The 16,923-nt window shown below is 47.1% G+C and overlaps 1 protein-coding gene across 1 annotated transcript in view; it reads right to left on the bottom strand.

The window, feature by feature from the left end:
- The window catches only part of SPPL3 (signal peptide peptidase like 3), a 47,051-nt gene extending 34,861 nt beyond the window's left edge, over positions 1-12,190 (bottom strand). Inside the window, exon 1 of the mRNA XM_069964072.1 lies at positions 11,881-12,190. Coding sequence (XP_069820173.1) covers positions 11,881-11,903 — 23 coding nt within the window. The 5' untranslated portion in view covers positions 11,904-12,190. The remainder of the gene's footprint in view (positions 1-11,880) is intronic.
- Between the last annotated feature and the right edge of the window lie 4,733 nt (positions 12,191-16,923).

The following is a 16,923-nucleotide window of genomic DNA, read 5'->3' as shown; positions in this document are numbered from 1 at the left end:
AGATTTTACTACAGGAACGGCGATAGGACAGTAAAGCAGCTGCATACAGACAGCAGAAGCAAGGACAGGTTATTCTGAGGCAAAGCTGCTAAATGGTCAAGTTGTGTCTTCAGCAGAAAGCAGCAGCAGCAGCAGCTTAGAACTGTGGGAAGGAGACTGAATAGATAATGAAGAATCGAATGAGTTGTAAGTCTCACCATGAGCAGTAACATGAAAAGTTATGTTTGTTTGAGTGAATTACCCCTTTAACCCTTTTTTTCTGATGTATAATGCAACCAAAAATCAGCAATTTTGGTGTTCCGATTTTTTTTTTTTATTATTTATGCCATTAAACCTTTTAAGGAAAGAGCCAATTTCGTTTTTGCTTTAGTTTTTTCCTCCTTGTGTTTAAAAGGCCATGGCACTCGCATTTTTTTTCACCTAGAACTTGCAACTTGCATAACTTATATTATTTGATGGCTTTTAAAAAATAAAACCTTCTACAGAAAAAAAAAAAAAATTTAAAAAAAATGTTCCTTAAAAATCGCTCTATTCCCATGCTTATAGCGCTTTTATCCTTTGGTCTATGGGGCTGATTGAGGGGCTGATTTTTTGCGCCATGATGTGTTCTTTCTATCAGTACCTTGATTGCGTATATGCAACTTTTTGATCGCTTTTTATTACATTATTTCTGGATTTGATGCGACCAAAAATGCACAATTTTTGCACTTTAGCAGGTCTTTGCGCTTACGCCGTATACCGTGCAAATCAGGAATGTGATAAATAATGAGTTTGCGCGATTACACACCTGGAACTCCACATGCAGCGATAACAAATGTTTATTTTTCTTAACTTTTTTTTTAGACTGTTAGATGCAGCAATTGGCCCGCTCCCGCTAATAACCGCGGTCCCGTGCTGCAGATGGCAGTCAGGATCGCAGCAGTTCAGAGCGGCGACGCGGCGCGGCCCCCTCTGAACTCCTTTTGCGGACACATGCCGTATGGGTACGGCATATGTCCTTAAGAGGTAAACCTGTGGTATTATATTTTAATAGATTGTACATTTCCACATGCAGCGATAACAAAATGTTTATTTTTCTTAACTTTTTTTTTTTTTAAATAAAAAAAAAAAATATATATATATATAGGTAAGGGTAGTTTGAACTTTTATTATAGGACGTGGTTTGAATAACCCAGCCTAAAGGTACAAACACAAGCTGGATCTGCTGCGAGTATGTCTTCTCACTGAAAATCACAGGCAAGGGAAACGCAGCACGTTTGCTGCGAATTCGCAGCGTTAAATCCACTGCGGATCCGGTGTGTGTGTTGGTACCCTAAACACAACTTTCCAGCAGCATTTATACTTCACCTTGCAATGTCTGTCATAGCGCCACTGGGCGGATTTGCTGACAGAGACATACAGTGCCATCCATTTCCCATAAAATGAATATACACATCTGACATGCGTGCCAGCTTACACAGTACAGATAGCAATACACACAAAGGGAGTAAGCCTAACCTGGAAGTAAGAATGAACTGGTCAGAGAAGGCAAATTGGCCAATGATCCTGTTAGATGACTGCATCAGGTCATGTGTGGCCAGCTGAACAGGTTATACTGTAACCAAACACTAATCTATACACAATAGGACTCATGTATGAATAATGTTGCTTGGATGAGCTTTGGCACAACACTAAAACTGACCTCTGTGAAGCAAGCATATGCTGCGCATCCCACCAAAATGCAAGTACAGCCGTATAAAGGTATAATCCTGCATTCAGGCATTAGCGTATAGTGCCGGCTGCAACCAACAGGCCAAGTCTAAGCTACAATGTCCCCACAGAAAATGGCGTTCTTGCAGTTTTCATTGATGCCCCCCAGCAGATTGGGCAAAGGTTTACAAAATACAAATTCAGGCTGGGTTCACACTACGTATATTTCAGTCAGTATTGTGGTCCTCATATTGCAACCAAAACCAGGAGTGGATTGAAAACACACAAAGGCTCTGTCCACACAATGTTGAAATTGAGTGGATGGCCGCCATTTAATGGCAAATATTCGCTGGTATTTTAAAACAACGGCTGTTATATTGAAATAATGGCCGTTATTAACCGTTATATGGCGGCCATCCACTCAATTTTAACATTGTGTGAACAGAGCCTTTGTCTTTTTAATCCACTCCTGGTTTTGGTTGCACTATGAGGACCACAATACTGACTGAAATATACGTAGTGTGAACCCAGCCTTAAAAAGCAACAAACATTGAACTGTTTATTATTTACCATGCAGTGTGGAAAGGAATGGAAGTTTAATTCCCTGTTGAAAGTGAAAGTGCACACGGCTGTGACACGCACAGAATGCAGACGCAAACAGGGCTTTATGGCTCTATGCTATGAAGTCACAGGCGCTGTTCTTAATGCAAGATGTTCTGTACTGAACCATAACAGTAATGCATCTAGGCAAGAACAGAACCAATGTACATCATCCAATAGACTCATTGGCTGAGCAATGTGGTCCTTGAGGTGGCCGCAATGGTGTGGGAACAAATAGATTAAAGGACAATTCCGGCCAAAAGTCTTTTTTAATATGTTACTACTTATGGAAAGTTAGACAAATTCCTAATGTACATTAATTATGGGAAATGCAGATTAAGGGCTATTTCTCTTCATTTAGTAAATTATGGAGTGTTCAAATTCTCTTAAAAACCGTGGCGTCACGAATCAGGTGTAATTCCTATGAAGTGTCCAGCAGGGGGCGCTGTATATGTAGAAGTCTATGGACTGTATTGAAGTGTATGGAAGATGCAATGTAATGTAAAAACTACCCTTTATTGATAGACTATGTATATGGAATAATTTGGGAAGCAAGGACACTTGCTCCCCAAATGGAGGGCACAGAGTAGGGAGGGAGAGAGGTGCCGGTTCATCTAACTACCTCCTCCCTTCCTGCTTGGTACAGTGGAACAGATAGAAACTACTACTCCTCCCATCTGCTCATCCGGGACAGATTTGGTAGGACGCAGGGGCGGCAGTCAGGACCGGGGCGGCAAGGAAGTGAGTTGGACATGCAGCGGTGGGGGAGGCTGGGGGGTTGGTGATAGGGACCAGATCTGGGAGATTACCGGCTGCTGTGCGGCAGATGTGGAGATCTCCCTAGTACTACTCCGCCCATCATCTGCTCATACTATGAGCAGATGATGGGAGGACTGGTAGTGTATCAGTCCCACTGCACCAAGCAGGGAGATGGGAAGGAGGTAGTTAGATGCACCTGCACCTCTCTTCCTCTCTGCTCTGTGCCCTTCATTTGGAGAGCAAGTGTCCTTGCTCCCCAAATTATTCTATAAACACTGTCTATCAATGAAGTGTAGTTTTTACATTACATTGCATCTTTATACACTTCACTACAGTCTATAGGCTTCTACATATACTGCTCCCCCTGCTGGACACTCCATAGGAATTACACCTGATTTGTGACGTCACAGTTTGAGAGATGTTGAACACTCCATGATCTACAGATGAAGGGAAATAGCCCAATATGTGCATTTCCCATAATTAATGTACATTAGGAATTTTAAGCATAGGTTCTATTTTCCAATTTTAAAAAATGGAGTATAAATTTTTTTTTTTTTTTTCAGAATACAAATTCAATGGACCTGACGGAGTCCACTAGTGACTAGACTGGTCTAGTTTTATTTTGCGTGACTAAAATGCGTGGTCTACTCTACACTTCATTCCCACAAAATTAAAGAATACAGCTAGTAGACTATAGAATCTAGTAAAGTGAATGGACCTCTGATACCTCTGTACTGCCCAAACATAGCAGGACAACTTTGTACTGAAGGTATGCTATAGAACTGGTAGGAAATGGTTAATACAGGAGGAACTTCTTTTTCGTGGAAGATGATTGACATTTTAAATACACTACTTGACAATTACCTGGTTCTATACTGTATGTTCTATTAAAAGATTACCACACCTATGGAAATGATCCACCTTTCCTAGACAAAGTGTTTGTAGAAGTGGTGAGTAATAAGTACTTGACTTTTACTTGATCGACTAATGAGGACGTGAAACAGCTTGGTCCATCTACACCTAAGCATCATGGTCACATCAAAGCCAGAATAGACATCCCTCATCTTTGGCTTCCTCACAAAATTTATTACAGTCACCTATTTCAGGGCTCTAAGACAGACATGTTTATTGTAGGTTTTACATTTCTTCCTGTTTGGCTTCTTTTCATATAAAAAAAAAAAAAAAAGCCACCACGTTCCACCAGATACACTGCATAGCAGTCTTTGTCAACATACAGTATAACGTAGTCCATCAGGGCTGTGTAAAACCTTTTGTCATTTAGGCCGCAAAACTAGTGCAGCATAGCACACTACTCCGACACCCTGAGTTACAGGAAACCCAACGCAAAACTGAACAGAAGAATTACATATTTTACCATATCCAACAACTTTGATTTATTCAATGATTCAAGATGTCTTAAAAATTTTAGTGACATGGCAATAATACCCATGAAAATTGGCTTTTACATTCTTTGTAACAAGGTCACAGGTGTTTCTCATGTGAAAAAAAAATTTCTAAGGCAGAGGGGGGACCGTAAACTATCCCAACCCATCTCTCCCCGTGCCTATCCAGTGCTGGATTGCCGTTCTGCAACCCCCGCCGGGCTCCAGAATCTCCTGCAGAGCCAACATCCCGACCCGGTTGATGGACAGTCTGCCCAGCCAGTCAGTGACTGGGACAGGGGGCAGCAGCAGTTACTGATTGTGCAGGCTGTCCATCAGCCAGAAAAGGCCTCCCCCGAGTTGTGAAACCAACAAAACTCAGGAGGAAAATGCCTTCAGGAAGGGGGTCCCAGAGCCTGTCAGGTGGCATATAGCGGGCATGGGTAAGCAATTATTGATTTTTATGTTCTCCCCTGTCACTGACCAATCAGTCTAAACAGTTTCCTGACAGCCAGAGGTCTAATACTTACCTCAATGCAGTCAGATCGACTGTAGCATTGAACAGTATAAGCAATCCCCTGGAGTGACTTAAAAGGTATGTATAGAGACATTATATATATATTTATTTTGTATTAAAAAAAAAATCACTTCCTACCTCTTTTTTTGTAACAAGTAAGCATATTCGGTATCGCTGTGTGTATAGTTTGCCAATCTATTAAAATGTAATACTTACTACCCAATATTACTATAAACATTTTTTTCTCCTCCATGATATTGTTTCTGTGTGTTTTTTTTACCTCCAAAAACAATGTATTAGTGTTTTCTCGGGGGTTTTAGCTGTATTTTTCTTATTAGAAGTAATGTGACTTCTAGGGAAAAGCCACCATGGAGAAAAGCATGGTGTTTTGTTCTTTGTTTTTTTTTTTCTCAGTAAGCGGGGGACCCGGAGAGGTCACCAGAGGGCTGCTGGGGAACACGGAAAGGCAAGAATGGCTTTTACATTTTTTAACATAACCACAGCCCAATATGTACATTTTCACAACGCTATGGCACTCGATTCTCACATTGGCATGAAAATCCATACTTTAATGGTAACCAGTAGCAGATTTTAGCGCAAAACTCACAGCACAAAATCCAATGCAATATGGTACATGTGAACAGAAGCCCAAGGGTGAATTGACACTTACTTTTAACAGGCATTTTTTCATCGGGGAACTCATAAGTCACCAACAAAAACCAAAGACGTATGTTAAAAATGCAACATAAACGCATTGTGTACACAGCCTCTGGTTGTTTTCACACATGCAGGCTTTCAAATTTTAATTCCTGAATAAAAGCAGGAAGAGATCCTTAATGGAGAACACACAAAGGAGACAGACTTTTTTCATATCCATTCCTGGCTTTGTATTCAATGTTTGCAATTGAAAACCTGACTGTGTGAACACACCATACGGCTAATTCCAAAGGAAGCCAATTAACATTTCTGAGGCATGTGGGAAGAAACCTATGCACGTGGAGGAGACTCCCACAAACACAGGAAGAACATACAAAGAAAATTTTGCCAATACCAAAGTGAAGTCACTTATTGCGTGCGGACACCTGGCATAGAAGAAAAAAAAAGCGAGAAAAAAAAATGCATTACCACCAGAGTAATACTTATCCAGCAAATATTTTTTTTTAGCTTAGGCTAGCAGATTTTGTTCAACTACAGCAAACGAAGATAGCCAGCTCCTCACTTCCCATTGACATTAATGGAGTATGTTGGGTTTTCAACTAGTGCCCATCATTTCACTGGATTTGAACTGGACAAATGGCAAGTTACCTCTATCCACAGTGGTCACACAATAGCTGGACAGATTTGCAATTCAGAAAGCTGGAACCTCTGTGAAAGCTATAACAAAGACAACGAGATAGCGGAGTTGTGGACAACCGAGGACGTCCTTACTGTAAAGGCCCTATTACACGGAACAATTAGCGGCTATATTCGGCCGTTTATAATCGTCCTGTGTAGTAGAACACAACGATCAGCTGGCATGAATGATGTCGGCTGATCGTTTTAGTCGTTTGTGTTTCAACATGTTGAAAGACAAATGACTCATATTGCAGCGATCTGCTGCTGCCGCTCTGTGGGACAGGGGCAGCAGCAGACCGTCGCTATACACACCTCTCCACTTTTTTTATTAATTTTTTTCTGGATTTGATGAGACCAAAAACGCGCAATTTTGCACTTTGGGACTTTTTGGCGCTTACGCCATTTACCGTGCGAGATTAGGAATGTGATTAATAGTTCGGGCGATTACGCACGCGGCGATAGCAAACATGTTTATTTATTTACTTTTATTTAAAAACTGGGAAAAGGGGGGTGATTCAGACTTTTATTAGGGGAGGGGGCTTTTTACTTATAACAATGCTTTTTTTTTTTTTGGAGCGGTCCCCGGCCGGCAGCAGTAACGGAGACCGCTCCTCCGGGACAACATCATTAACAGGGGTTGCTCTTTTGCACCTTTGGAGATGTCAACAAGAGCAATGCTGTTTTTGGAAGAAAGTGGTCATTTTTTCCTGAGCCTGGAAACCCAAAAACTAGCAAAGCGATACACATTTATTAGACATCTATGGCGTATATAACTATGCCAAAAAAACTGCCAACATGTGAATTTCCCTTTAACAGGGACACAAATAAGACTACTTCCTTTTCTTAAGCAAAGGTTGCTCACAGGTGCCTGTTCAGCCTATCGGTGACTGAGGCGGGACACTCCTGCAGTCACTGATTGGCTGAGCAGGTATTTTCCCCTGGGTCATGACATACCAGGAAGCTGGGAAAAACTAGAGCCTTGGGGCTGTCAAGGAGCTGGGGACTGCACTGCAGGAGACATGGGGACAGGTAAGTATACATTTTTTTATGTTCTTGTACACCCCTGCCTTCAGCAGAGTTTTCATTTTGGCCAGACTACTCCTTTAACCTTATTCCGGTGACATTTTGACGACATCTACTATACTTTTTTTACCCATCCCAAAAGTTATTCACCCAACTTTAAAAGGATAATTATAAGGCACTGGAGTCACTTCACATTACGCATTCATTGCTGAAGGTATCATCCCAGTAAACATGGAATTAACCACCCTGTTTCAGCACATCGTACCAATAAATAAAAATATGCTGCTGTGCTGCAATGAAAAGCAGCGAGCATCATGTCCAGACTAGAACGCAGCTTCAGCAGTGCAAGGAGGCAGATTTGCTAGAGGTGGCCATACAGGTTATATAATTGCTGCCCAAATGCTTCCGACTCGGCATATACAGGAATTCTTGATGGCAGGACTTCTTTGTTTTTCCTTCTGGGGAGTGGGAGAGGTCCCTGCCAGACACCTCTGGCAGCAGCTTATCTACTGTGGAAACAAAGGATCGCCCAAGTTATAGCTCCTACTCCATATCATTCCTCCCCACCTGCAAATCTGGTATTGAGGCAATGAAGTTGCCCATACACATTAGATTGGCTGACGACCGTGCTATTTGAGGGAGAAGTGTGCCATATCATTTACACAGCACAAATCCCAAACCGCCAACTTCAATATTCTACTGCTAGTACTTAGGCCCTATTCCCACATCCGCAATTCTGACAGAAAATCGGATATGTTTATTTCAACGGCCCCATTCACACACCGCAAAAATTCAGATCCGCAATCCATTAATTTGCGAATTTCTAACGGAAAAAACAAAAAAAAAAAACAACTCAAACCTGCGGAGTGAAAAATATACTGTGTGAATAGACCCCAAGCTTAATGTTTACAGGAACCCTTATTACCTAACAATTATCTGGCTTTCTAAGCTGTCCACCCCTTAATTTATTAAATTTAGTATCTCCATATAAAAATATAAGAACTCTGACGGCATATAGTGGTTTTCTGGTCTTTTAAGGAATTGTCCATGGGTGATATACATAAAAAATAAAAATATACGTACTTACTACTACTGTTTTTCCCCACTGGTGTCTTGCTACGATGCGGCCAATCACTTCCTACAGGAAGAGGAAGATTGGCTGCAGCACCACATGCTCAATGTACATCACTGCAGGGAACACCGGAGCAGTGGCAAAAGGAGTTATTTTTTTTATTTTTTTTAAAGGGTTATTCTGCCTAAAAACGCTTTTGTGGGAGAGGATATAATAAACCGGTATACTCGCCCAGCATGCTCCCCAACCAGTTTTCCAAGCTCCCAGTCTCATACCATACGGAGGACAGAAAAGGCCCACTCAGTGGCTGATCCACATGAAGGAGAGGACCACAGCAGAGACTGGGAGGTGGTTCAGGTAAGTATACCTGCTTGTTACATAACTTCTGATCTACAAAACAAGGCCGCTTATTTGAATGGTGCAGAATGGAAATAATAGTCAGTCCACTGGGTCAGTAGCCGCACTCTCTGAATTCTCAGCAGCACCCGAAACCCCAAATCAGCCCATTTACAAATTCTGTATATGACAGTATACAACCTCAGAGACACCAATGCCTTTTTATACAAGTTTGTTATACATCAGGTACGGGGTCATGCTTTGTGCCCTTCAGGCATGCATCTGGTTACACAATATGCACCCAGCAATGTTACAGTCTACAACAGGGGAAGGGAACCTTGGCTCTCCAGCTGTTGCAAAACTACAACTCCCATCATGCATGGACAGCCAAAGCTAAAGCTTCTACTATCCAGACATGATGGGAATTGTAGTTTTGCAACAGCTGGCGAGCCAAGTTTCCCTACCCCTGGTCTCCAATGGATTTCTACTCTGTTTCTTAGTAAAAATAATAATAATAATAATGAATTATTATTATTATTATTATTATTAATAATAATAATAATAAATCCACACACACAGTACTAATGTTTCACAGTGTAACATTTTGTTGCAGATCCCTATGGCGGCAATAACCCCAAACCTATCCCTCCAGCTGTTACAGAACTACAGCTCCCATACCATGGCATGATGGGGGTTGTAGTTTAGTAGCAGCTGGAGGAAGGGTTGCGAACCTTCGGGCCTCCAGTTGTTGCAAAACTACAACTCCCATCATGCCTGGACAGCCGAAGGCTGTCCGGGCATGATGGGAGCTGTAGTTTAGCATCAGCTGGAGATTCAACAAGGTTATCACTGCTCTATGGAGCGAGGGTGATCTTTAGGTAAGCTAGGCCTCCAGTCCTGAGGGAGGAAAGAGACTGCTGGGAGTTGTAGTGCATCCACTAGGATTCCCTTCATTATATCAACCATAGGAGGAAAAACATGCTGGTCTGTATTCAGGGGGAACAAACGGGGGGGGGGGGGGGGGGGGGGGGGTAACAGGCAGGAAGGCGGGGTAATAAGCAGTGATTGGGGTGATAGTCAGGGATGGGGGGGTAACAAGCAGGAAGAGGGGAATAAGCAGGATGGGGGTAACAAGCAGGCATTGGGGTAATAGGCAGGGATGGGGGGGTAACAAGCAGGAAGGGGGGAATAAGCAGTGATTGGGGTATTGGGGTAATAGGCAGAGATGGGGGTATCAAGCAGTGATTGGGGTATTGGGTAATAGGCAGGGATGGGGGGTAACAAGCAGGAAGGGGGGAATAAGCAGTGATTGGGGTAATAGGCAGGGTTGGGGGGGTAATAGGCAGGATGGGGGAATAAGCAGGGTTGGGGGAGGTAATAGGCAGGATGGGGGGGTAATAAGCAGTGATTGGGGGGTAATAGGCAGGATGGGGGAATAAGCAGGGTTGGGATAGGGGTTATAGGCAGGATGGGGGGGGGGTAACAGGCAGGGATGGGATAGGGGTTATAGGCAGGATGGGGGGGGGTAACAGGCAGGGATGGGATAGGGGTTATAGGCAGGATGGGGGGGGGGTAATAGGCAGGATGGAGGGGGGTAATAGGCAGGATGGAGGGGGGGGTAATAGGCAGGATGGGGGGGGTAATAGGCAGGATGGGGGGGGTAATAGGCAGGATGGGGGGGGTAATAGGCAGGATGGGGGGGGTAATAGGCAGGATGGGGGGGGTAATAGGCAGGATGGGGGGGGTAATAGGCAGGATGGGGGGGGTAATAGGCAGGATGGGGGGGGTAATAGGCAGGATGGGGGGGGGTAATAGGCAGGATGGGGGGGGGTAATAGGCAGGATGGGGGGGGGTAATAGGCAGGATGGGGGGGGGTAATAGGCAGGATGGGGGGGGGGTAATAGGCAGGATGGGGGGGGGTAATAGGCAGGATGGGGGGGGTAATAGGCAGGATGGAGGGGGGTAATAGGCAGGATGGGGGGGGGTAATAGGCAGGATGGGGGGGGTAATAGGCAGGATGGGGGGGGTAATAGGCAGGAGGGGGGGGGGTAATAGGCAGGAGGGGGGGGGGTAATAGGCAGGATGGGGGGGTAATAGGCAGGATGGGGGGTAATAGGCAGGATGGGGGGGTAATAGGCAGGATGGGGGGGGTAATAGGCAGGATGGGGGGGGGTAATAGGCAGGATGGGGGGGGGTAATAGGCAGGATGGGGGGGGGGGTAATAATAGGCAGGATGGGGGGGGTAATAATAGGCAGAATGGGGGGGGTAATAATAGGCAGAATGGGGGGGGTAATAGGCAGGATGGGGGGGGTAATAATAGGCAGGATGGGGGGGGGTAATAATAGGCAGGATGGGGGGGTAATAATAGGCAGGATGGGGGGGGGGTAATAGGCAGGATGGGGGGGGTAATAGGCAGGATGGGGGGGGGGTAATAGGCAGGATGGGGGGGGGTAATAGGCAGGATGGGGGGGGGTAATAGGCAGGAGGGGGGGGTAATAGGCAGGATGGGGGGGGTAATAGGCAGGATGGGGGGGGGTAATAGGCAGGATGGGGGGGTAATAGGCAGGATGGGGGGTAATAGGCAGGATGGGGGGGTAATAGGCAGGATGGGGGGGGTAATAGGCAGGATGGGGGGGGGTAATAGGCAGGATGGGGGGGGGTAATAGGCAGGATGGGGGGGGGTAATAATAGGCAGGATGGGGGGGGTAATAATAGGCAGAATGGGGGGGTAATAATAGGCAGGATGGGGGGGGTAATAATAGGCAGGATGGGGGGGGTAATAATAGGCAGGATGGGGGGGGTAATAATAGGCAGGATGGGGGGGGGGTAATAGGCAGGATGGGGGGGGGGTAATAGGCAGGATGGGGGGGTAATAGGCAGGATGGGGAGCAGAGCCGGGGCCCCTTTGTTGACATGTCCAGGGGCCCTCCGTGTAGCCGGGCACACCACATACACCGCCAGCAGCCGCACAATGAGAGGAATCGGCCGCCATCCTGCCCTCACCGGCATCCTCCTGCCCCCCACACCCGCCCGCGGGCAACAACGAACACCGCGGCCCACAACGACCTCTGGCCGATCGTGTCCATCACGGCCGCCCGGGGCCCATCCAAAGCCCGTCCATCCCAGCACAGCCCCATCCCCAGCACACCGGCCTCCCTCTCCTCACCACGAATAGGTCTGCTCGGCCATGGCGGCGTCTCCTCAGGGGGGTCGGGGCTCCGGCCCAGTGTTTGTCAGCGACGGCTCTGCGGCTGTGCACACAACATGTCGGCCCGAGCTCAGTTGTCAAGAGGACGATTATCCCAAGGGGGCAGGCCCATAGTAGACGAGAAACGGGGGTAGACGAGCGGCGAGCACCGGGGAGAACACTGGCGGAGGCTCCGCGGCTACGCGCTCGGGAGTTACGAGCACAAAGCGCGTCCGCGGTACGCTCTGCAGGGTATGCGCAGACGCGGTGAGCAGGTCGGGTCACGTGCTCTCCGTGGGCGTAGTTATTTACTATCTCGCCGTGACGTCACGCCGAGAGGCACGGCGCTCGCATCATAATAAACACCATAGCGCCCCTATAACAGCCAAAGTGCCTTGGTTGCCCATAGCAACCAATCACAGCTCAGCTTTGCTTTTCGGAAAGCTGAACTAAAATTGGTTGCTATGGGCAACCGAACGTTGTACTATGAGACCACAATCACATGTCGTACGTGAAGTCATAAATGGCTGCAAAACATGAAACACAAAAAAATAAAACCTGTCTTTTATTTCGACTTTGGTCTGTTTATTAATTTACAGCTAAAAATCGTTTCGTGTCACGTTTGTGGTGAATATCACGGGTATCGGGATAGTGATATATACTATGGCGTATAGCAGTTGGTGCCATTCATTTCAATGGCTCAAAAGCAGTCACTAAATTAAATGGCATCCACTGTATTCTTGTCAGGATGGCAACAGATAGCTGTCATAAATGCAATGTGAACTCACCCGTAGGGCAGCTTCACACATACCGGATCGCTGCGTTTTTATCGCTGCGTTTTTATCGCTGCGTTTTTGGTGCGATTTTTACATGCGAGTTTTGATTTTCACATGAAAATCATGTGAAAATCAAAACGCGCATGTAAAAAACGCACCAAAAACGCACCATAAACACAGCAAAAACGCAGCGATACGGTACGTGTGAAGGCACCCTTAGACAAGACATGGGGATAGCAGCAAAAAAATATAAAACGTATACAATGTCATACCTACCATAGGCAGGGCCGGCCTTAGGGTCGATGGCGCCCTTTGCCAAACTCTTTCGGCGCCCCCTAATAGTGACATAGACTAAATCCTACAGCCTCCCACACCTTTTGTGGATTTATCTTGGGGGTTGTCTGGAGGGGTGGGAGGCTGTAGGATTTAATCCTTCTATGCGAACAGATGTCCTACCCTCCTCTCCAGGGCCGGATTAAGGTTGGTGGAGGCCCCGGGCGACAATTTTGTTGGAGGCTCCCCCCCCACAAAAAAAAAACAACAATATCACGATCTATATAGATGTCAGCTTACTGTAGGCGACTTAACACAGATCCCTCCTCGCTCCTGGCTGTATGGCTCAGCATCCTCCTCTGTTGTGCACGTGATGGTCACTAGAGGCTGCAGTGCAGAGGAAGACGCACAGCCCTAGAGACAGGTGCAGGAAGGGGTGAGTATCAGGGTGTGTTCTCACATCGTGTTTGTGTTAATAACGCAATGTGAGAACCCAGCACTTTCTGTGTGCTCTTAGCCACTGTGTTAGTGCCATTATACACAGCCTGATATCCTGGGTAAGCAGCGCCATTCTGCTAGATTGGCGCTCACTTACAGAGCCTATGATAAGGCTAGATCAGCCATCAGCCACACATCACTTTTAAACGTAGCGATGCATGGCCGGTGGCCAATGATTTTTGCTAGCGAGAAGCAGTGATGGTATTATGGCTTAGAGCAATATAGCCTAACTTTTTTTTTTTTTTAATTAACTCGAGGCACCCCTACCGAATAATGTTCTAAAAAATACAAAAGAAATGTCATCCAGTGACTTACAGGTGATGTCTTCTTTGATCTGAGGCGTCACTTTCCGTTTCCTCTCCATCCGGCCCGGATCACCAGGAAGATTTCTTGACCTGCCAGACAAACATCTTAGGCTCCGCACTTTTACAACAACTTCCCTCCCTTTTTCCAACCCATAAGGTCCCAAACAGTATTAATTCCACTTTTTGGTGTGATTTCCAGTAAAGTGAGTAGGTATGTGGGTTGCCCCCTGTATGTCCCTTGCTGTTCCCCAAATAGTTTTAAAGTCCCTATGTCCCCATATAGTAATAATGTCCCCTGCTATGTCCACATATATAAATAATGTCCCTGCTGTACACCCCATATAGTAATAATGCTTCCTGTTGTGCCTCTATATAGTAATAATGCCTCCTGCTGTGTTCCCATATAGTACTATTGCTCCCTGCTGTGCCTCCATATAGTAATAATGTCCCCTGGTGGCTGTAGTCAACCCCTAGTGGTGTCCTGGTAGCTGTAATTGCCCTCCCCCCATCCCCAGTGGTGTCCTGGTAGCTGTAGTTCTCCGCGGGACCCTGCCATAGATGCAGGCCGTATTTAGAATTCATGCTGCCCTAGGCACTTTGCATGACCAGGGTATTGACAAGGCTCTCCATACAAAGACCTTTACTCTAAGAACCCCCACCCCTTCCCTCCCTTACCCCTGGTAACTGCCCGAAGAACCACAGACAACTTCTGGATTTTAATGGCCACAGCAGCCGTTTATTAAAACATCCTCATAATATTAACCAATATATATAACCAATATATATAACAATTCTGTAACAAATAAATGTACATTGCTATTCGACGGGGCGGTCCTCGGAGCCCCAAAACCCCACAGGCGGCTTTTTGCCAAACTTTCCTTCCCCCCCGCACCCAGGATTTGCCTCTGGCCGACGAGCACTTGACCCAGAGACACCAACTAACACCCGGAGTGCAGGGCCACTGTAACTTCCTCTTATGGAGGTCGTATCCCCTTAAGCCATTGGCTAACTATTGCCGCCCTGCCATAACCTTCTCCATAGGCCCAGGGAGTCCGGAACCACTCCACGGTCCCCTCCCATCACACCAAATATTTTTCCACCGACACCAACCCCGAGGACCCCCACCGCCGCGCCCAGCTGCCATGACAAACGGTTACATCTCCCCCATTACCCCCCAGCTGCTGGACCATACTTACCCCGACCAATTCCCAGCTAACCAAGCTTCCGACCCTACTAACAAACCAGGGAGGGTGGGCGGGAGATCTTCACCACTGCTTAACCTAAAATGGCTGCCAACCCCCTGTGGAGCTGACCTATATAACCTGTCCCCCTATGTTACTCCTCCCCCCCCCTCTCTCTGCCCAATCACCCCCACTGTTTATACCCCCAGGGACTACCCCCCACCATCACTCCACCCTTCCCCTGCTTGTCCCAGTCGCCTCTACCCTTTCTCTCACCCCTTACTTCCATTCCTGTCAAATCCCTGTCATGAGGGACTCCCCTCAGGCTTTGCCCCCAGTCCGTCCCCACTTGACCAGGGTATTGACAAGGCTCTCCATACAAAGACCTTTACTCTAAGAACCCCCACCCCTTCCCTCCCTTACCCCTGGTAACTGCCCGAAGAACCACAGACAACTTCTGGATTTTAATGGCCACAGCAGCCGTTTATTAAAACATCCTCATAATATTAACCAATATATATAACCAATATATATAACAATTCTGTAACAAATAAATGTACATTGCTATTCGACGGGGCGGTCCTCGGAGCCCCAAAACCCCACAGGCGGCTTTTTGCCAAACTTTCCTTCCCCCCCGCACCCAGGATTTGCCTCTGGCCGACGAGCACTTGACCCAGAGACACCAACTAACACCCGGAGTGCAGGGCCACTGTAACTTCCTCTTATGGAGGTCGTATCCCCTTAAGCCATTGGCTAACTATTGCCGCCCTGCCATAACCTTCTCCATAGGCCCAGGGAGTCCGGAACCACTCCACGGTCCCCTCCCATCACACCAAATATTTTTCCACCGACACCAACCCCGAGGACCCCCACCGCCACAGACGCCAACGCCTGACCTCCTTAGGTGTTGGCGTCCCGCCACACCCGCAATGCCACATCTATACCATCTCTCAGAGACAAGGTCCACATATCCGTTCCAATGGCGTTCAAGTGAACCCCGTCCCTGCGCCAATAGGCACCCTCACCCTTCTCCAAGTCAGTATGCCGAATGGCCACCGCCCCGTTCCTTGCCATGAAGCGCGCCATAGCCCTGTTAACCTTTATGCGCGCCTTGTCAATACTAGCTACTGACCGAGCCCCCTCCCACCGCTTGCGAGGCACAATGTCAGACCATATAGTCACCAGCTTTGGACACATAGACCATAATCTCAACATATCGAACTTCATGTCCGCAACCAACTCACGAATGGGGCGAGACCCCAAATCATTCCCTCCTACATGTAGAAGCAGAATATCGGGCACTCTGTCCAGGCGCACGTACTTATGGAAATCCGGCAGGACCCCTTTCCATCGCATGCCCCCCCGCCCCAGCCACCGAATTACCGCCTCCGCGCGGGGGACCCCCAGCTGTCTGCCATCCGGCCGCACCCCCGCTCGCAGGGCTCCCCAGCGGACATAGGAGTGGCCCATGATCCATATCAAACACGGTGTGGGACCTGAGGAAACAAAAACCAACAACTAAAACACGGAACAACGTAAGCCACTCCCTACCCACTTGTTCCCTACACCCACTCGGGGCGAATGTAGGAACGAAAGCGACGAGATTCCCACCTGCCAATTCTACGCACCACATCCTCACTCAGGCCCCACCGTGCCGCCTCTGTAGCAGCCCCAATCCTAAAAGAATGTCCACTATAATCCCTGGGACTCAAACCCACCGCCCCCAAACCCTTCCGAAACACCGCAACAAATTGAAACCGCGACAAAAAGGATCCATCCCCATGACGCAAAAGCGGCCCAAGAACACCCCTCGCAAGACCATACTCCCTCAAACACACTACCGGACACATCCGAGACCCCGGCACCCCGAACAACACTACTCTCTTACCCCTCCCCAACTGGTCCGTCTTTGACCTCCTAATCCGGAACTCAACCCTGTCGTCATAACAATCCACATCCTCCCAAAATAAACCCCCCGGGACCGAAGTC

The sequence above is a fragment of the Dendropsophus ebraccatus genome, chromosome 3 (assembly GCF_027789765.1).
Source record: "Dendropsophus ebraccatus isolate aDenEbr1 chromosome 3, aDenEbr1.pat, whole genome shotgun sequence".
In the NCBI taxonomy this organism is placed as follows: Eukaryota; Metazoa; Chordata; class Amphibia; order Anura; family Hylidae; genus Dendropsophus; species Dendropsophus ebraccatus.
This window is presented reverse-complemented; position numbering and strand designations above follow the sequence as displayed.